This window comes from Chiloscyllium plagiosum, unplaced genomic scaffold (assembly GCF_037043375.1).
Source record: "Chiloscyllium plagiosum isolate Xiang-an unplaced genomic scaffold, Cpla_swu_hap1 HiC_scaffold_43, whole genome shotgun sequence".
Lineage (NCBI taxonomy): Eukaryota > Metazoa > Chordata > Chondrichthyes > Orectolobiformes > Hemiscylliidae > Chiloscyllium > Chiloscyllium plagiosum.
Window position 1 is genome coordinate 26,415,015 of NW_028270181.1, and position 21,852 is coordinate 26,436,866.

At 40.9% G+C, this 21,852-nt stretch overlaps 1 protein-coding gene across 1 annotated transcript in view; it reads right to left on the bottom strand.

Moving 5' to 3' along the window:
* Positions 1-21,852, bottom strand: part of bmpr1aa (bone morphogenetic protein receptor type 1Aa) — a 214,965-nt gene that overhangs the window by 3,094 nt on the left and 190,019 nt on the right. The window contains exons 8-12 of the mRNA XM_043678714.2: positions 15,175-15,313; positions 10,578-10,770; positions 5,924-6,221; positions 3,819-3,994; positions 1,591-1,721 (exon numbers count right to left, since the gene is read on the bottom strand). Of these exons, the coding sequence (XP_043534649.2) occupies positions 1,591-1,721; positions 3,819-3,994; positions 5,924-6,221; positions 10,578-10,770; positions 15,175-15,313 (937 nt within the window). The remainder of the gene's footprint in view (positions 1-1,590; positions 1,722-3,818; positions 3,995-5,923; positions 6,222-10,577; positions 10,771-15,174; positions 15,314-21,852) is intronic.

Sequence of the window (21,852 nt, forward strand, 5' to 3'; positions counted from 1 at the left end):
TGGCATTAACAGGGAAAGACAACAGAGCAGAATCTAATTGAAATAAACTGTGAAGTACTTTACTTGTAGTTCTAACATTCATAAAATGTTTCCATAGTAACTAGGTTTACCAGGTTCTTTTCCCTCCCAAAGCTTCTTATTTAATTATGTGCTTTATCTTGTTATATTCAGTGCTGCTACATGCTCCCCAGCTTCTGCCAGTTAGTCTAATTCACCAGTAGGTGGTGCAAGAAAGCAATCTGAGATAATTCAATCCAGCAGCTATTCAATTGGAACTTGCTCTTAAGCCTTTTCATTCCAGCTCAGCTCAGTACACTAACTAGGCAATGTGTTAGTAATTTACCCCAAGAGCCAAGTGGACTGTCTAAGCTAGGTTGTCAGCCTAAATAATGACCTGCGTCGGTTGTCTTGCTGGCCAGGTTACTAATATACAAGAATGGGTAATTCTCCAGAATAATACCTTATTAGGAGGAGAGATCACACAAACTAAGGTTTTATTTCCTGGAATTTAGAGGGTTAAGTGGTGATTTGAATGAAAATATTAAAGGGCACAGTATACAATCAATCAGAGAAACCACGTGCACAGGTAACAAAGTATAGGACAAGAATGCATAGTCTAATATGTCTGGAGCCAAGAAGTCTGGAAGGCAAAGCAGGCATAGACGGGTTCAAAAATCTGCTGTTTTCTTAGGGCTATGGAAGTTTAAGCATGACTTTGAAGCAGACTTCATGGTAGACTCAAAGATCCTATTCAGATATTAGTTCATCCAGATATTGGCAAATAAAATGTCCACAAGGCCTAGAAGATAAAGTAGTCATCAGCAACTAACAAGATAGATCTATGCTAGCCTATGGGCAGCCTTGTTGACAATCATCTATTACCTGCTTTAATACTTACTCATAAATTCAGATCTCTATTTACTGTGAGATCTACTGTATATACTCAAGTAATAGTCGATCTCATGTAAAAGTCAACCCCCTATTTTTGACCAAATAATCTGGGATTTTCCATACATTTTGTGTAAAAGTCGACCCTAGTTCTTCATAGATAACAGATCACCATTTATGACTCAGTGTGCCAGCCACTGCATTCTGCTCCGGCTTTCCAGTCTGCCAGTTGTTCTGCTCCGCTCCCAGTCCTCCAGTCTGCTGGCTGTTGTATTCTGCTCCAGGTTTTCAGAATTGCCTTTTTTTTTGCTTTATTCATTTAGAAATCAATTGGGCTTCTGCTAATGATACAGTTTGAATTTTGATAGGCATGAATTTCAGCCCCTCAAAAATAGTATCCATGTAATATTTGACCCCATAAATTTAACCTTAAAAAGTAGTTAAAAAAAGTTGACTATTTTTTGAGTATATATGGTAAGTGTATGATAACTTTGTTTTACTATTGCGCTTCGGCGGGGCAGTGTGGACTTGTTGGGCCGAAGGGCCTGTTTCCACACTGTAAGTAATCTAATCTAATCTAATACTATAACTTCAATTCAAAGAATGAGTCATATATATTGGCTGTTAACTGTGCAATTTGCGTCATCAGTCAAAAGGCTTACACTGTCCTTATTGACTACACAAAGAAAGACCAACACTTACCTCATCACTGTTCCACCTATTTGAGACAGTTGGACGGAGACATTTAACACATGTCACTTCTCTCATATCCTCATAGGAAGGGTCATTTGGTACCATGTCATAATATGGCAACTGGTAGTCCTCTACAATACCTGCAGCACAAAAGAAAAAAAAAAGTTAAGATCAGAATTAGAAAATTCCCTGATAACAATGGGTAAAATATGCTAGACACCATAACATTCCAGGTTTGATTGCTGTTCTGTACGGAATTAGTTCATCTGGAACTAGGATAACAGGATGGTGGCACAATTTGCCTCAAAGTTAGCAGAGTATAAAGTCTCGTTTTTGATTGTTATATAGTTGAAAACTGTCATGTAGATGATGGTTATGATGTGGAGGTGCCAGTGTTGGATTGGGGTGGACAAAGTTTAAAATCAGACAACACCAGATTATAGTCCAACAGGTTTGTTTGGAAGAACAAGCTTCTGGAGCACTGCTCCTTCGTCAGTTAGGTAGTGGGGCAGGATAATAGGACCTGTGACGATAGCCTCAACCAGGATCTTGGTTTCATGTCACATTACAGGTGACCCCACCATACTATACGATTTCACACATACACTTTTACACAAGATCACACTCACACAGACACTCACTCTCTCAGACACACACCCTCACAGACATATACTCCATCACACTCACGTACACAATCAAGCATGCACATACTCTCCCTTCTCTAGTGCACACACTCACTCTCTCTGACACACACACACACACAAAACTCTGTGGTGAATTTGCAGTTGCAGATTTGTATTTGCATATACATTCTATTTTGTTCAAAAAGCGCACAATCAGTAGGCAGTCACTCCATGTAACATTTATTCAATTCCTACTTTGAAAATAGAACCAGTCTGGCTCAAGTTTGGAAGACAGACAAATCCTAACCTCACACCTTTAATGCATTGTTGGAGCTGAGATGTCACTTTTTTTTATAAAACCTTAAATTATCTCAACAATGTGACCTGGAAGATGTTCTGGGATTTACATATTCATGAAACGAAACCTGCAACGCCATTCTAAGTGATTAATGTCTTAACAGCAATCGTGGTTTGTTCAATACATCGCATCAGTTGTATGATGGTTTGATCTTTTGCTATAAATTCTATGTGCTTCAATCCTGCTCCACTAGCTACTTGATGAAGGAGCAGCGCTCTGAAAGCTTGTACTTTCAAATAGATCTGTTGGACTGTAACCTGGTGTTGTGTGATTTTTAACTATGTAGATGATGGGCTGCAGACAGGATTTTGACAGGATGTGATGTCTTCCACTGTCAAATTGTCTACTGTCATTCACTGTGGAGACTAATTTGAAAAATGGCTAATTGACAGAGGCATCATGGAACAGAGAGTATCCTTCATATTGAACCACTACAACAGATAGCATCTGAAAAAAACAAGGATTCAAAAGTGGAAAAATTGGAGGAAAAGCATGAAGCAACAACTAAAAAAAACAAGAAAGCCTGTCACAGTAAACTCATGGGAAGGTGCACGCAAAATATAAATTGTACAACATGATTAAAGAAATTACTTATGATCAAGCTGTTCATGAATTTGTCACGTTATTTTAGCGTTTTTATATGAAATACAGGCTAATTGGAGGTTGGCCAAAGTACTTGGACCAACATGAATATTTTCAGGGAAACTTTATATCTGCTATACCATGTTAAGTTTCACCCAAAATATATGACAAACAATATTATTCACAAGGCACAAAATAGGTACAGATGAGACAACCATTTGGAGCACCTTAACTCAGCCATCTGTCTTCATCTGACTATAGCGATGTATAATTATATAAACTGAAGCATTACATTTGTGTACATTTTAAAAATTATATATCAGATAACACATACTACTGCAGATAAATAGAATCTTAAATGACAGTGTACAAACCAGTCATTTAATACCAACTAATTCTAATCTGGAGTCTGAAACGTTTTTCAATCTGTACTGTCTCTTGCCAAACAAATAAACTCTGGTTAAACAAAGATAATGTTTATTTGACAACTAGACTTTAAGATCTGAGGGTATAGATCTGCTTCTGCAGCAGCATTGTACAAACATAAACCAGCACTTTATTTGTGAGAAACATCATGGAAGTTTTAGTTACATTTGAAAAATTTGAGTGAAATCAGTCCAAGTCAGTGAAGTGCTATCTGATTATCTCATGTTATTTTGAATGCTGTAATATACCTCCTGTGAGACAGCGACGTGACATCTCCCATATGACAAGGCCAAAGCTGTATATATCTGCCATCAAATACGCCTGGAATTGGTTTTTGTTGAGACTCTCATCCAGCACCTCAGGAGCCATGTATCTCTTGGTGCCCACTCGGGTGTTCAGTGGAATATCAACCTCATTTGTGTCACTGTCAAGATAAGATGAAGAGCAGGAATTAGGAACTAACATTCAAAGTAACGGGAATATTTTGAATTCATAAATAATTTTGAAGTTTGGATAAAGAAACAAATCCCTATTTCTCGACAAGAAATTGATTCATTTAAGTCAGTGGTCATGCCTCATGAGACTGGACTGTGTTAGACAATGTAGACGTGCGATGTCTATGCGTACATAGAAATCCTGCAAAGGAGGCAAATGTAGCTTCCCTTTCATTTGTGCAACCAGCTCATCTGCACAGTGCTCTACAAAAGTAATAAGAGGAAGCAATGGCCAGGTGGTATTGTCACCAGACTATTAATCCAGAGACCCAGGTAATGATTTAGGGTACCTAGGTTCAAATCCTGCATGGCAAATAGTGGAATTTAAATTCAATAAAAATCTGGAATTATGAATTCAATGCTAGATTGTCAGAAAAACCTATCATGTTATTCAGGGGAGGAAATGCTATCCTTATCCAGTCTGGCCTACATGTGACTCCAGAAAAAAAAGCAATATGGTTGACTCTTAACTGCCCATGAGGCAAATAGAGATGGGCAATAAATGGTGGCCCAACCAGTGATGTCCACATTCATGAATCGAATAAAAAGAAATAAAATTTACAAGGAGATGACCCTAGCTGAGGACCTGTGACCCCTGTTGCTCTGCCAAACTCCTGTGCAAAATTGCTTGCTGTTATACAATTTCCATGAATTGAAATTGAAACTGAAAAATGAAACTTGGAATAAAGGATTAATCTAGAATGTAACTTTAGGGACTTTAACCAACTAGATAGCAGTTTGCTATCCATTATATAGTTGCTGAATTATCATGGTTGGAATGTAGGATGAAAACAACTACCCTGACTTCCCAAGTTCCTGGAAACATCAAACAAAGGATGGCCTTAAAGGATTCACACATTTTGTCTGAGTAATACGCATCATTAGACGAAATAAACATTTCCTGACTCAAATAAAATTGGGAAAAGAGTATAGGAACTGGAGTCAGCCATTCAGCCCTTGGACCCAGTCCAGCAGTTCTTGTTGCTCTATATCTTAATTCTAGCTTACCATCCAGTTTTCATAACGGTTGGCACATTATCGCAAGAACTACATATTCGTTCAAGAAAGGTCTTTCTGGACATGATCTTCAGATAGCTTGAACGAGGTAACAGTCTATAGGGTATCCTCTGATGTTGCTTATAAAATGATTATTATAGCAACTACGTACACATGAATGGAAATGAAGAAACTCTGACTTAATCCCAGTTCAACCCCAATATAAGGTCTGGTGACTTGACAGCTGACCATCCAATAAATATTGTTGGCCCTATTATTAGACATTTAATATGGATAGTGAAGAACACATAAATGGAAAGCTAAAGATTGATGTAGCCAGTCACAAAGACTTTTAACTCTTCTATGTAAATATTCTTTCAGCATTGTGGGATGGGGGAAACAGAAGAACTTTTACAGAAATTTTAATGCTAAAATAAAAGCTGGACCATTCAGATTCAAGTAATTGCTCGGAAGCTTCATTTACAGAATCAGTACATTGCAGCAAGCATGAGTTAAAAATACAGAAGGTATAAACTATAGAATTCAATACAAATACTTCTGTGGGCACACTTTGGTGTATGATTTTCCCAAAAACAACCAGGCTTGGCAAAAATTTCTAGTATGTGAGATAAAACACTGATTGAAAATGAGCAGTTATTTTCACCTGTTAACGTAAGCTAGGTTTATTTGGTAGAACCACATAAAGCAGGGAGGGGCTTGTTACATTCAAACCCCATCAAGGGCTTGATGATATATATTTGTAGTTGAAAAATCTAATGTAGGATGCAAATTTATTCGCAGTAAAAGAGATGGATGAAGTTACAAACACAATTCACAATTAGATTCAGTAGGTTATACAGTACCTGTTGAACTTCACAGTTAGGCCCAAGTCAGCAATGCTACAAGTTCCATTCTTTTTCACCAGAATGTTTTTGCTCTTTAAATCACGATGTGCAATAGCAGGTTTGCCTTGCGTGCCGTAAATTTCAGTGTGGAGGTGACAGAGACCACTAGCAGCAGAGTAGGCCAACTTCAGCAGGGCTTTGGTATCAAGTACAGTACACTTCAGATAGTCATACAGTGAGCCATTCTCATGATAATCTGTAATCAGATACAACCATGTCGACGAGCCTTTGCCTTCAATGTCTGCAGCAATGAATCCTGAAAAAGATAATATGGAATGAAGTTGAATTTAGCACTTGATATTCCATACAACAGAATTAACTGATATCACCATATTCAAGGCGAAGAGTAAACACAGCTGAAAATGTGATGCTGGAAAAGCACAGCAGGTCAGGCAGCATCCAAGGAGCAGGGGAATTGACGATTCGGGCATGAGCCCTTCTTCAGGAAACGTCATGCCCGAAACATCGATTCTCCTGCTCCTTGGATGCTGCCTGACCGGCTGCGCTTTTCCAGCAATGCATTTTCAGCTTTGATCTCCAGCATCTGCAGTCCTCACTTTCCCCTCGAAGAGTAAACACAACTTACTATGTATTGATATAAAAAAGGAAATGGATGTCTCATTAGAAATGAGGAGAAATAGGCACAGCAAATCACCTGGATGGAACAAAGTTATTTATAATGTTTAAGAAATATTTTGTAACTGTTCATTAATAGGAACATTCAACACATCTCACTTTAACAATGTTACATGTATGATAATAAACATTATGAATAAATACTTTCCTGATGATCAAACTTCATATAAAGTACTCATGACTACAATCTATTACTAAATGAATATTTTGCATCAGTATTTACTGTGGAAAAGGATATGGAAGATCTAGATTGTAGGGAAATAGATGGTGACATCTTGCAAAATGTCCAGATTACAGAGGAGGAAGTGCTGGATGTCTTGAAACGGTTAAAAGTGGATAAATCCCAGGACCTGATCAGGTGTACCCAAGAACTCTGTGGGAAGCTAGAGAAGTGACTGCTGGGCCTCTTGCTGAGATATTTGTATCATTGATAGTCACAGGTGAGGTGCCGGAAGACTGGAGGTTCGCAAACATGGTGCCACTGTTTAAGAAGGGTGGTAAAGACAAGCCAGGAACTATAGACCGGTGAGCCTGACCTTGGTGATGGGCAAGCTGTTGGAGGGAATCCTGAGGAACAGAATGTTCATGTATTTGAAAAGGCAAGGATTGATTTGGGCTAGTCAACATGGCTTTGTGCGTGGGAAATCATGTCTCACAAACTTGATTGAGTTTTTTGAAGAAGTAACAAAGAGGATTGATGAGGGCAGAGCAGTAGATGTGATCTATATGGACTTCAGTAAGGCGTTCGACAAGGTTCCCCATGGGAGACTGATTCGCAAGGTTATTTCTCATGGAATACAGGGAGAACTAGCCATTTGGATACAGAACTGGCTCAAAGGTAGAAGACAGAGGGTGGTGGTGGAGGGTTGTTCTTAAGGTTGGAGGCCTGTGACCAGTGGAGTGCCACATAAATGATTTGGATGCGAGCGTAAGAAGTACAGTTAATAATTTTGCAGATGACACCAAAATTGGAGGTGCAGTGGACAGTGAAGAGGGTTACCTCAGATTACAACAGGATCTGGACCAGATGGGCCAATGGGCTGAGAAGTAGCAGATGGAGTTTAATTCAGATAAATGTGAGGTGATGTATTTTGGGAAAACAAATTTTAGCAGGACTTATACACTTAATGGTAAGGTCCAAGGGAGTGTTGCTGAACAAAGAAACCTTGGAGTGCAGATTCATAGCTCCTTGAAAGTGGAGTCGCAGATGGATTGGATAGTGAAAAAGGCGTTTGGTATGCTTTCGTTTATTGGTCAGAGTATTGAGTATAGGAGTTGGGAGGTCATGTTGCGGCTGTACAGGACATTGGTCAGGCCATTGTTGGAATATTGCGTGCAATTCTGGTCTCCTTCCTATCGGAAAGATGTTGTGAAACTTGAAAGGGTTCAGAAAAGATTGACAAGGATGTTGCCAGGGTTGGAAGATCTGACCTACAGGGAAAGGCTTAATAGGCTGGGGCTGTTTTCCCTGGAGTGTCGGAGGCTGAGGGGTGACCTTATAGAGGTTTACAAAATTATGAGGGTAAATAGACAAAGTATTTTCCCTGGGATCTGGGGATCCAGAATTAGAGGGCATAGGTTTAGGGTGAGAGGGGAAAGATATAAAGGAGACCTAAGGGGCAACTTTTTCACATAGAGGGTGGTACGTGTATGGAAGGAGCTGCCAGAAGATGTGGTGGAGGCTGGTACAATTGCAACATTTAAGAGGCATTTGGATGGGTATATGAATAGGAAGGGTATGGAGGGATATGGGCCAGGTGCTGGCAGGTGGGACTATTTTGGGTTGGGATATCTGGTCGGCATGGACAGATTGGACCGAAGGGTCTGTTTCCATGCTGTATGTTTCTATGACTCTATGCCCACTTAAGCAACTGTCTCTGCCCCACCTCGAACTCCAGCCCCACTCCAGGTCCTAGCTCCCATCCCTGCCGTGTCTTCACCATTCCCCCAGATCTCCCCCTCACTGAGGACACACCGAGGGAAAATGCAGTACCTCGCATTTATCTGAATTAAACTCCATCTGCCACTTCTCAGCCCATTGGCCCATCTGGTCCAGATCCTGTTGCAACCTGAGGTAACCCGCTTCGCTGTCCACTGCACCTCCAATTTTGGTGTCACCTGCAAATTTACTAACTGTACCTCTTATGCTTGCATCCAAATCATTTATGTAAATGACAAAAAGTAGAGGACCCAGCATCGATCTTTGTGGCACTCCACTGGTTACAGGCCTCCAGTCTGAAAAACAACCCTCCACCACCACCCGCTGTCTTCTACCTTTGAGCACTGACGTCACCAATGGAAGTGATACTCACAAAGTGGGTGGAAGTAGTGTTTATGGCTGTGTTAACAGGGACGGAAGTGACATTACGGGTGGTGAGCAGTATGAGTTAACCCAACCTTCTTCCACAAATGAAATGATGTGCTGAAGCTGACAGATCACAGGACATTAATTTCCTGCATACAATATCAAACCACTTTGGGGCATCAATCTCATGCAATCTCCAGCCCATGCTACTGCCACACATTCACCTCCACTCACCCCACCTTCGGTACCCGTGCCACCTTCCCTCCCTCACAACTCATAGGCTACTATACCAACTTGCCCACCGACACTCACTCACTCGTCTTCCTAGCTTGCAGCAGCGCCATTATCTGTGACATCTTTTCTCTTTGCCCTGCATAGCATGTGCTGCTATCTGCCCCTCTCTCCAAAATCAGGCTCCTGCATTCCTACTATCTCTGTTCTTTGCCTTCCTTTCTTCTCCCCAGTTTCTCCCTCAGCAATCAGTATTTCCAGACAATTTACATTGGTTCAGATGCTTTAACCTCATGACTAATAACAATGGCAGGAGTTTTGAATGAGGAGACTAGGATGGCTCAGAGAATAGTATGTTTACAAAGCATGAAAACCAGGGAATCGTGCATGTCAGGGTTGCTTCTTCCCAGGTTTGGGCGGTGTGGTGTAAAATTCCAAGCAGTGGAATGTGGTGAAACGGTTAAAAATTATGTCCCAATACATGTGTGAATCTAACCGGAATGGAGGTGTTGCTTAGTCCCGTGTGAATCTTATTACACACCTCCCCGTGTGAATCTTCTTATCTGTATGTAACCAGAATGGAATGTGTTTTTTAGCCTTGCTCTGCTGTTCACATGAATGTTTATATCTGGAAAAGAGTATATCAGCTGGAAAAGTCTCCAGTTCGGTGAGTCTGCTCCGGGGTTACGTTTAACCGCCGAGCGTGGGTTGTTGGCAACCGCTCTACGAGAACTGATGGCTCCCAGTTCCGGTAACATGTAGAGTGAGTATAAGCCAGACCCGTTGTGGCGACGCTGCGGGGAATAAAATGCCCATATTCTAGCAGACTCGCCTCTTGGTCGTTTGTTCTGTGTCAGACTACTCTCCTACGAACCTGACCTTGAGAATTTTTTAAAACAGGCGGCAATGCCCATTGTGATTGACTCCTGCTTGAAGAGAGAGAGAGTTTGGAAACCTAATCACAATTTGTTCTGTGGAAGGGAGAATGATCACAATTGATGGAAGCTCTCATTACTGCTCTAAATGCCTTTTATAATAATTATCCAAATTATGGATCCCTGGCTGTTCTGGTAAAGGGATAGAGCAAGCTCTCGATTAAAGCTGTTTAATCCTTGTGCATTGCAGGCCATCTTGCTGTGATCACGAAAAAGTCTGATCTTTCACTTTCCTGATATAGGTGAGAAAGGAACAAAAACAAGTATACAAATGATGTGAGAGTATAACAGGAAACAAAGTGGAAGGAAGGGTGGATTCAGAAAACAAATCAAGTAATTCACATTCATTGCAACTTCTACCTGAGCAACAAATTTCTAAGCCAATTCTTGAGAAAGCATAACAACTGGCGAGAAATACTGGGCACAAATCAAATTTCCTTTCTACCTTTGCAAAAACGTTAACCTGTATCTGAAGTAGACCGATTAGATGATTGGCATAGCTCACCTAGTATACTTTCATGTCTCATAAGCACTGTTTGGTAGATCTCCGTTTCACGGAACCAGCTGGCCTCTTCTGCAGAAGGGAACACCTTAACTGCCACTTTCTCACCACGCCACCTTCCCATCCATACCTCACCATAGCGTCCTTTACCCACTAGTCGAACCATTTGAATCTGTTTTGCAATGGTACGTTGCACCTATGGGGGATGGAACGTGAAAAGAAAATGGAACTTGTTTCTATTGAGAATACACTAGCACAAGAAAAAGAACAAAAATTACTGTTTTGAATAATGATTTACATCCTTTCAACAATAGAAGGACTACACCAGATCCTGGCAAGCAGAAGTAGCACTGGGCTTACAGATTTACATAAATAGATGTGTCAAATCTGAAGAATCAATTGCATATCATACGAACTACATGTCTTTACATATACATTTAAAAAATCAAAATATAAATAACAAGGTTACTAGGCAGGCTCATTTAGGTGCAAGAGAAAAAATGGGGAAAGCGTAGTGTGGTACACATAGGGATTCAGTAATTAGAGGGACAGAATCAAATTAGATACCTTTGTCAGCATAATCGAGAATCTCACATTGCATTTTCCCTTTGTGGTGCAAGGGTAAAGGGTGAGAGATATCTTAAGGTGTATTGAAAGGATACTACAGAGAAAATGGGAATCTGTTGTTGTGAATGACAATGGGAGCAATTAAACATGAGAAGTGATCTAGTTTGGAGAGTACCACAAACTTAAAGCAAAATTAAAGTAGAGGATTTCAAGATTAATAACGTATTAATTAATATTCGAGCCATGTACAAATTAGTACAGGGATAAACAGATTAGAGGGATCAAAATATGGCTGGAGTGGTGAGGGAAAGGGATTCCATTATATGGGGTTGCACTTTAAGGAACTGCACCATTGACAGAGACTTCATGTGAACTGGGCTGGAACCACAGTCCTTGCAGAAAGAATGAACACAATTGTGCAAAAATTTCACACTATTAACAGGTATGGAGAAGGGAAGGAGGTACAAAAGCTGGAGGTGTCAGGTGGAAAAGGAGAATAAGCAATAGTTTGAAAATGAAAGCAAAGGAATAAACATTTTGCTTTAGGTGCTATAAAGGGAAACCTGAAATATGTAAAATAACTAAATCAAGAGAGAAAATGAAGAAAGAAATCAGAGCAAAAGAACAGGTTGGAATGCATCACCTAAGTATTCTTTATAGAAATATGAAATTTAAGGAACAAGTTGAATGAAATGTAGGCATAATTTTAACAAGGAGATTGTAGACGGCAGTCAGCACTGAGACATGACTGAAAGCTGGTCTGGAAATTCAATATATTAAGCAAAAAAAGGAGGACAGACAAGGAAAATGGTAGAGAAGAAGTAGACTTACTGACTACGACTGCTGTTTGTCATTTTTATTAATTACCTAGATGAGGGCGTAGAAGGATGGGTTAGTAAATTTGCAGATGACACTTAGGTCGGTAGAGTTGTGGATACTGCTGAAGGATGTTGCAGGTTACTGAGAGACATCGATAAGCTGCAGAGCTGGACTGAGAGGTATCAAATGGAATTTAATGTGGAGAACTGAGAGATGATTTACTTTGGAAGGTGCAACAGGAGAAAAAAAGTACCTGGCTAATGGTACAATTCTTGATAATGTACATGAGCAGAGAGATCTCGGTGTCCATGTACACAGATCCCTGTAAGTTGCCACCCAGATTGATAGGGTTATTAAGAAGGCATATGGTGTGTTAGCTTTAATTGGTAGAGGGATTGATTTCCGGATCCACGAGGTCATGCTGCAGCTATACAAAACTCTGGTGTGATTGCACTTGAAGTATTGCATAAAGTTCTGGTCACCGCATTATAGGAAGGATGTGGAAGCTTTGGGAAGGGTTCAGAGGAGATTTACTAGGATGTTATCTGCTATGGAGGTAAGGTGTTATGAGAGAAGGCTTAGGGACTTAAGGCTGTTTTCATTAGGGAGAAGGTTGAGAGGTGACTTAATTGAGACATATAAGATAATCAGAGGGTTAGCTGGGGTGGACAGTGAGAGCCCTTTTCCTCGAATGGTGAAGGCTAGCATGAGGGGACATAACTTTAAATTGAAGGGTGATAGATATAGGATAGATGTCAGAGGTAATTTCTTTACACAGAGTAATACGGGTGTGGAACGCACTGCCTGCAACAGTAGTAGACTCGCCAACATTAAGGGCATTTAAATGGTCATTGGATAAACATATGAATGAAAATTGAATAGTATAGGATAGAGAGGCTTCAGATTGGTTTCAGAGGTCGGCAAAACATCGTGGCCTGCACTGCGCTGTAATGTTCTATATTCTATATGAACAGATCATTTAATTCTTATTCAACTTTAAAGTGAAAGAATCCTGGTTAAGCTCTGATAATGCATCTTGAAAACTTCACAAATTGACCATATCAAAGCTTGTTTGCTTCAAAAGTAGAAAGCCCAATATTTGACATCTCTCCTTTGGTCTTGAATTGCTGCTACTTAGAATATGCTTTATTTCTCACACCATTGTTTTTTCAAATTTTAGTCTAATTAATAATCACCAGATAACACCAAAGCTGCAGCACATGCTAACCTGCCTCAAGAGTGACACAAAAATGTCCAAACATTTTACACAGCAGTCAAGTATATATTAGTTTGAATAATTTTTGGTGGAAGTTATACTCATTATACATAACAGTAACAGTTGCCTTTCACAATATTGCATAATTACTGGCACCAAAGCACTGTAGAAAATGTTTCAGTGGAGCCGATCTTTTAAGAGAATTCCAATATGGTTTAAGAGCAGACCCAATACCTTAGCAGCATGCCAATTTGGTTTAATAGTGCATTATAGTGCTCTAACAGTGCACAGATTTACTCTAATAGGGGCTACCATGGTCTGATATATTTAAGATTAAGGGTTGGAAGCACAAGATTTCTCATCTTCAGATTGCTGCTTTAATGACATTCCAGTGACAAAAAGATTGTTTGGTGAAGTTAAAATGATTTTAAAGATCTAATTTGTTTCTAATCAAAATTTTCACATATTGTCCTGTTAGGCAATGAATACTAATATGAATAATACCCAACTTCTCAATGAATTCTAAGCCCACATTTTCCTTTGTTGGTTTTTCACTTGGTCCTTTAGAAATTGGTCTATTAATTTTACTTAATGCCATTTCATATTAACAGATGCAAACTCAAAGACTATCCAGATAATTGTCACATTGGCTTGTGAAACATGGTATTTAAATGTGAATTCTTTCTTACTCAGGGAAACATTCAAACACTGCTGAGGTGGTTACAAAACTGATCCAAAACTGAATGAGTTATGGGAAGAAAATCTGAAGCAACTTGTACTTTTCCCAGCTTGGGAAAAAAAAAATCAAAGTAGATTAGGAAAATTAAGGTTAGTTGCAAAAACAAAGCAAGGTAAGGACCATCGGTTCAAATTAGAAAAAGGTCGATTTAGATTCGATATTGGAACCTTTTCTTCCCATACAATGTGATGAATGAATGGAATGTACTTTTAGATATAGTAGGGAGACAAAATCTTTTTAATCATTTAAGAACTAATTTCTGGTTTGATGAAATAAAGATAGTCTCCCTCATCCATAATTACGTCATAAAAATGACTAATATGTAACCATTATAGAGCCTATAGCAATCTGTTGAGATTTTCATGGTCAGTGAGAAACTTGGTTTGCTTTCTGCAGTTGAAGGTCTCAATGTTAACAAACTAACTACAGAAATTATTGATACCTACTTACAGCTTGACAATTGAACGGAAGTATCAAATCTCTCAAATTTTGGAAATTTGTTTGCTGTTCTTTCAGATACTTGTGAAAACAAGGGATGTGCAGACTAGGTGGACTAGCTATGCGAAATGCTGGGATAGGAGAGGGGGTTGAGTCTAATGGGACGCTTTTCAGAGGGTCGTAATGGATTCATTGGGCCAGATAGCCTATTTCCACAGGCATGAATTCTGCGATTTGACAGTTGGATTCTCTCTTCAGGGGAAAAAAAACCTTCAGATAAGGGGAATGACTATCTGCCATGCCCTGGGTAGTAGGTTGATTTCCGATTTCAGCTGAGGTGAGGAACACAGCAGGGAGGGACAATTAGCTAAAAACTGAAAGCAAGAACTTTTCCAACTAGAGAACAAGGAGGCTAAAAAGAGTGAGGCAACTCTAATATAAATTCTAATTACAGAATGAGGAACTTTAGTTGTGTGGATAGATTGAAAAATTGGGGGCAGATAAGAATTGGGTGATTGTGTAAAGAGAAAAACATTGCAGGACTATACAGAATAGGTGGGAGAAGTGGACTTAGTAAGTTTTTCATGGAGGGAATTGCTTCAGGCACTGTAACCATTTAATGTTTCTATGGAACAATAAAATTGATGGAGATCAAGAATGAAAACCTTGCTTCTAGAAGTGGTAGAATATATAGATTGAAAAGCTGAATGGTCAGCTCAGCTTTTCCTGGGTGTCTCTATTTTGAGTAAGCTTCTTATTGAAAGAAGCAACCCAGTTTGTGATTGTGCAAGAATGTGTAATTCTGTAATTGGTGTTCTTACCAAAAGAGGGAGCCCAGATCCACTACCTGAGCTCTGGGACTGGTCAATCAAGTCTTTCAGAGACTCCCCTGGTGGAATGAAAGCTACATCCTGCTCAAGGTCCCGGTTGTAGCGACGTCTGTCTGCCTGCCCTTTGTACCTAAATAAAAAGTTGGTACTCATCATCCTTTGCTATCAATTCAGTGTAATAACTGCTTACAAATAAACATCATTTTCAACAACAAAGGAAACAGCAAACAAAAAAACTGAAAGAACTATGGATGTTGGAAATCAAAAGCAAAAACAGCAATTATTGGAAAACTCAGCAGGTCTGGCAGCATCTGTGGAGAGATATCAGAGTTAATATCAGAGTCGAGTGACCCTTGTTAGAACTGATGACAGCTAGGAAAAAAATTGATATTTCTTCCCTCCCACAACAGAGAAGGTCCTCCTTGTCCTTATCTACCATCCCACCAGCATCTACAGCCATTGGATCATTAGTCACCACTTCCACCACCTCCAGCGGAATATCACTAGACCACTATTCCTCTCCCTTGTCAGCCTTCTGCAGGGACTATTCCTTCCGGGATACTCTGGTCCACTCCCCTGCAAACAAGGGTGGTGTAGCACCTGTCTGTTACTTCCTCCTTCCTCACCATCCAAGGCCCCAAATACACATTCCAGGTGAAGCAACGCTTTACCTGCACTTCACTTAGTCTAGTCTACTGTAGGTACTGTTCACAAGGTGGTCTTTTCTACACAAGGGAAATGAAGTGCAGACTGGGTGATTGCTTTGTAGAATCCCTACATCTGTCCACAAAAAAAAGCTTCCAGTTGCTTGAAACTTCATGCCACCCTGTTCCCTGGCTAACATAAAGTCATAGAGTCATAGAAATGTACAGCACGGAAACAGACCCTTTGGTCCAACTCGTCCATGCCGACCAGATATCCCAGCCCAAATCCCTCTAAACCCTTCCTATTCATACACCCACCCAGACGCCTTTTAAATAATGCAAAATTTCTAGCCTCCACCACTTCCACTGGCAGCTCATTCTATACATGCACCACCCTCTGTGCAAAAAAGTTGCCCCTTTGTTCCCTTTGATATCATTCACCTCTCACCCTAAACCTATGCCCTCTAGTTCTCGATTCCCCCACCCCAGGGTAATGACTTTGTCTATTTATCCTATCCATGATTTTATAAACCTTTATGAGGTCACCAGTCAGCCTTTGACACTCCAGGGAAAACAGGCCCAGCCTATTGAGCCTCTCCCTATAGTTCAAATCCTCCAACCCTGGCAACATCCACGTAAATCTTTTCTGAACCCTTTCAAGTTTCACAACATCCTTCCGATAGGAAGGAGATCAGATTGCAAGCAATATTCCAAAAGTGGCCTAACCAACGTCCTGTACAGCCACAACATGACCTCCCAACAATGCTTTGACCAATAAAGGAAAGCATACCAAACACCTTCTTCAATATTCTATCTACCTGTGACTCTACTTCCAAGGAGCTATGAACCTGCACTCTAAGGTCTCTTTGTTCAGCAACATTCCAGAGGACCTTACCGTTAAGCGTTTATGTCCAGCTAAGATTTGCTTTCCCAAAACCTAGCACCTGGCATTTATCTAAATTAAACTCCATCTGCCACTTCTCAGCCCATTCGCCCATCTGATCAAGAACCCGTTGTAATCTGAGGTAACCTTCTTTGCTGTCCACTACACCTCCAATTTTGGTGTCATCTGCAAACTTAATAACTATACCTCCTATGTTCATATCCAAATCATTTATATAAATGATGAGAAGTAGTGTACCCAGCACCGGTCCTTGTGGCACTCCACTGGTCACAGGCTTCCAGTCTGAAAAACAACCCTCCACCATCACCCTCTGTCTTCTACCTTCGAGCCAGTTCTGTAACCAAATAGCTCGTTGTAGAGTCATAGAGATGTACAGCATGGAAACAGACCCTTCGGTCCAACTCATCCACGTCAACCAGATATCTTAAACCAATCCAGTCCCACCTGCCAGTACCCAGCCCATATCCCTCCAAACTCTTTCTATTCATATCCCATTCAAATGCCTTTTAAATGTTGCAATTGTACCAGCCTCTACCACTTCCTCTGGCAGCTCATTCGATGCATGTACCACCCTCTACGTGAAAAAGTTGCCCCTTAGGTCTCTTTTATATCTTTCCCCTCTCACCCTAAACCTATGCCCTCTACTTCTGGACTCCCTGATCGCAGGGAAAAGACTTTGTCTATTTACCCTACCCATTCCCCTCAATTTTGTAAACCTTTGTAAGGTCACCCCTCAGCCTCCGACACTCCAAAGAAAACAGCCCCAGCCTATTCAGCCTCTCCCTATAGCTCAAATTCTCCAACCCTGGCAATATCCTTGTAAGTCTTTACTGAACCCTTTCAAGTTTCACAACATCTTTCCGATAGAAAGGAGACCAGAATTGCACGCAATATTCCAACAGTGGCCTTACCAATGTCCTGTACAACCGCAACATGACCTCCCAACCCCTGTACTCAATACTCTGACCAATAAAGGAAAGCATACCAAATGCCTTCTTCACTATCCTATCTACCTCTGACTCCACTTTTAAGGAGCTATGAACCTGCACTCCAAGGTCTCTTTGCTCAGCAACACTCCCTAGGATCTTACCATTAAGTGTATAAGTCCTGCTAAGATTTGCTTTCCCAAAATGCAGCACCTTGCATTTATCTGAATTAAACTCCATTTGCCACTTCTCTGCCCATTGACCCATCTGAAGTAACCCTCTTAACTGTCCACTACACCTCCAATTTTGGTGTCATCTGCAAACTTACTAACTGTACCTCTTCTTAGGCGCACATCCAAATCATTTACTTCAATGACAGAAGGTAGTGGACCCAGCACTCCACTGATCACAGGCCTCCAGTCTGAAAAACAATCCTCCACCACCACCTTCTGTCTTCTACCTTTGAGCCAGTTCTATATCCAAATGGCTAGTTTGCCCTACATTCCGTGAGATCTAACCTTGCTAACCAGTCTCCCATAGGGAACCTTGTCGAACGCCTTACTGAAGTCCACATAGATCACATCTACCACTCTGCCCTCATCAACCCTCTTTGTTACTTCTTCAAAAAACTCAATCAAGTTTGTGAGACATGATTTCCTACCCACAAAGCCATGCTGACTATCCCAAATCAGTCCTTGCCTTTCCAAATACATGTAAATCCTGATCCTCAGGATTCCCTCCAACAACCTGCCCATCACCGACATCAGGCTCACAGGTCTATAGTTCCCTGGCTTGTCCTTACCACCCTTCTTAAACAGTGGCACCACGTTAGCCAACCTCCAGTCTTCCGGCACCTCACCTGTGACTATCAATGATACAAATATCTCAGCAAGAGTCAGAGGAATCACTTCCCCAGCTTCCCACAGAGTTCCAGGGTACACTTGATCAGGTCCTGGGGATTTATCCACCTTTATGCGTTTCAAGACATCCAGCACTTCCTCCTCTGTAATTTGGACATTTTGCAAGGTGTCACCATCTATTTCCCGACAGTCTATATCTTCCATAGTAAATTCTGATGCAAAATACTCATTTGGTATCTCCCCCATTTTCTGCAGCTCCACAGAGGCCGCCTTGCTGATCTTTGAGGGATCCTATTTTCTCCCTCGTTACCCTTTTGTCCTTAACGTATTTGTAAAATCCCTTTGGATTCTCCTTAATTCTATTTGCCAAAGCTATCTCATGTCCCCTTTTTGCCCTCTTAAGTATACTCCCACTGTCTTTATACTCTAAGGATTCACTCGATCTATCCTGTTTCTTACATATGTTTCCTTCTTTTTCTTAACCAAACCTTCAATTTCTTTAGTCATCCAGTATTCCCTATACCTTATCAGCCTTTTCTTTCACCCTAACAGGAATATACTTTCTCTGGATTCTTATTATCTCATTTCTGAAGGCTTCCCATTTTCCAGCCATTCCTTTACCTGTGAACATCTGCCCCCAATCAGCTTTCGAAAGTTCTTGCCTAATACCTTTGTCCAATTTAGAACTTCAACTTTTAGATCTGGCCTATCCTTTTCCATCACTATTTTAAATCTAATAGAATTATGGTTGCTGGCCCCAAAGTGCTCCTCCACTGACACCTCAGTCACCTGCCCTGCCTTATTTCCCAAGAGTAGGTCAAGTTTTGCACCTTCTCTAGTACGTACATCCACATACTGACTCAGAAAATTTTCTTGTATACACTTAACAAATTCCTCTCCATCTAAACCCTTAACACCATGGCAGTCCCAGTCTGTTTGGACAGTTAAAATCCCCTAACATAATCACCCTATTATTCTTACAGATAACTGAGATCTCTTTACAAATTTGTTTCTCAATTACCCTCTGACTATTAGTGGGTCTATAATACAATCCCAATCCTGTGTTTGTGGATTGATCTACAAAGAGCCATGCGGACTTGATAGGCTGAATGTCCCCTTTTCAGATCAGGAAGGGGATTGAGATATCAGGATCATTTCTAGACCTCAACCCGGCACCACAACAGCATCAGTTAGTAACACAATTTTCTTTGAGAAAGGTCCCAGTTGGCCCAGAGGGGAACCTGGTGCTACAGTGGGGCCAGCTCGTATGGGAAGGAGGCAGGAACTAGATCTGCTGGGCAATTTTTAAAAGACCTATTGCAGCTATTCCAATGCTTGCCCATTGTCTGAATGGAATAGAGCGAAGAGGAGTTCAGAGGGTGAGCAGCCTCACAGCCCACAACAGTGCTCAAAGATGCCTCTTAACTATTACTCGAGCTGCTCTGCTCAAATGATGGTAACTCACTGCCCCTGCATCAGACTCTTGGTTTCGCAATTCTGTTTCATTCAAGATCAATCAGCAGTAGATACATCACAGATAAATGAGACAATGCATAACAGTCAGAAGAACGAGGAGGTTAGTTATTACCTGAAATGTATGAATTGGGTTGGAAAGTTAAAATTCCCTACCATAATCACCCTATTATTCTTACAGATAGTTGAGATCTCCTTACAAGTTTATTTCTAAATTTTCTTCTGACTATTAGGTGGTCTATAATACAATCCCAATAAGGTGATCATCCCTTTCTTATTTCTCAGTTCCACCCAAAAAACTTCCCTGGATGTATTTCCAGGAATGTCCTCCCTCAGCACAGCTGTAATGCTATCCCTTATCAAAAACACCACTCCCCCTCCTCTCTTGCCTCCCTTTCTATCCTTCCTGTAGCATTTGTATCCTGGAACATTAAACTGCCAGTCCTATCCATCCCTGAGACACGTTTCTGTAATTGCTATGATATCCCAGTCCCATATTCCTAACCATGCCCTGAGTTCATCTGCCTTCCCTGTTAGGCCCCTTGCATTGAAATAAATGCAGTTTAATTTATTAATCCTACCTTATCCATGCCTGCCTGACTGTTTGACTTGCTTCTGTTCTCAACTGTATCAGTTTCAGATTGACCCCAATTTAGGTGCAATCTGTCCTTCTTGTACAGGTCATTTCTACCCCAAAAGAGATTCCAATGATCCAAAAATGTGAATCCTTCTCCCATATACCAGCTCCTCAGCCATGCCATTCAACTACTCTATCCTCCTATTCCTGCCCTCACTAGCTCGTAGCACCAGGAGTAATCCAGATATTACTACTCTCGAGGAACTCCTTTTTAAATTCCTGCCTAACTCTCTGTAAGCTCCCTTCAGACTCTCGACCTTTTCCCTTCCTATTTCGTTGGTTCCAATGTGGACAATGACCTCTTGCTGGCCCCTCTCCCCCGTGAGCACATTCTGCACCCTCTCTGAGGCATTGTTGATCCTGGCACCAGGGAAGCAACACACCATTCTATTTTTCACTGCTGGCCACAGAAACGTCTGTCTGTACCTTGGACTGGAGAATCCCCTAACACAATTGATTTCTTGGAACCCAACGTACCCCTCGTTGCATTAGAGCCAGTCTCAGTACCAGAAATTTGGTGTTCATGCTATGTTCCCCGAAGACTCCATCACCCCCTACATTTTCCAAAACAGCATACCTGTTTGAAATGGGTATCGCCACAAAAGACTCCTGCACTAGCTGCCTACCTCTCTTACCTTTCCTGGAGTTAACCCATCTATGTGACTGTACCTGAGACTTTTCCCCCTTCCTATAACTGCTATCTATCACATACTGTTGCTGTTACAAATTCCTCATTGCTTCTGTCTCTCCAACCGATCCATTCGATCTGATAAGATTTGCAACCAACAGCATTTATGGCAGATATAATCCACTGTAATCCCTCAACCTAAACTCCCGCATCTGACAAGAAGCGCATATCACTCTACTCAAGACCATTTTTGCTTCTTCACAATCTACAGACCCAGAAAATAACACCATCTTATTCCTCTACAAACACTGACCCAGGTTAAATAACTAGTTATGACTTATACTTTAAGTTTAATCAAGAGACATATCTCCATATAATCAAGAAAGAACCCACTATACTCACTACTGCAGACTTTGTTCTCCCTGAATCATGAGATCTAACCTTGCTAACCAGTCTCTCAAGGGGAACCTCGTCAAACGCCTTACTGAAGTCCATATGGATCACAACTACCGCTCTGTCCTCATCAATCCTCTGTTACTTCTTCAAAAAACTCAATCAGTTGTTGAATCATTTCCCACACGCAAAGCCATGTTGACT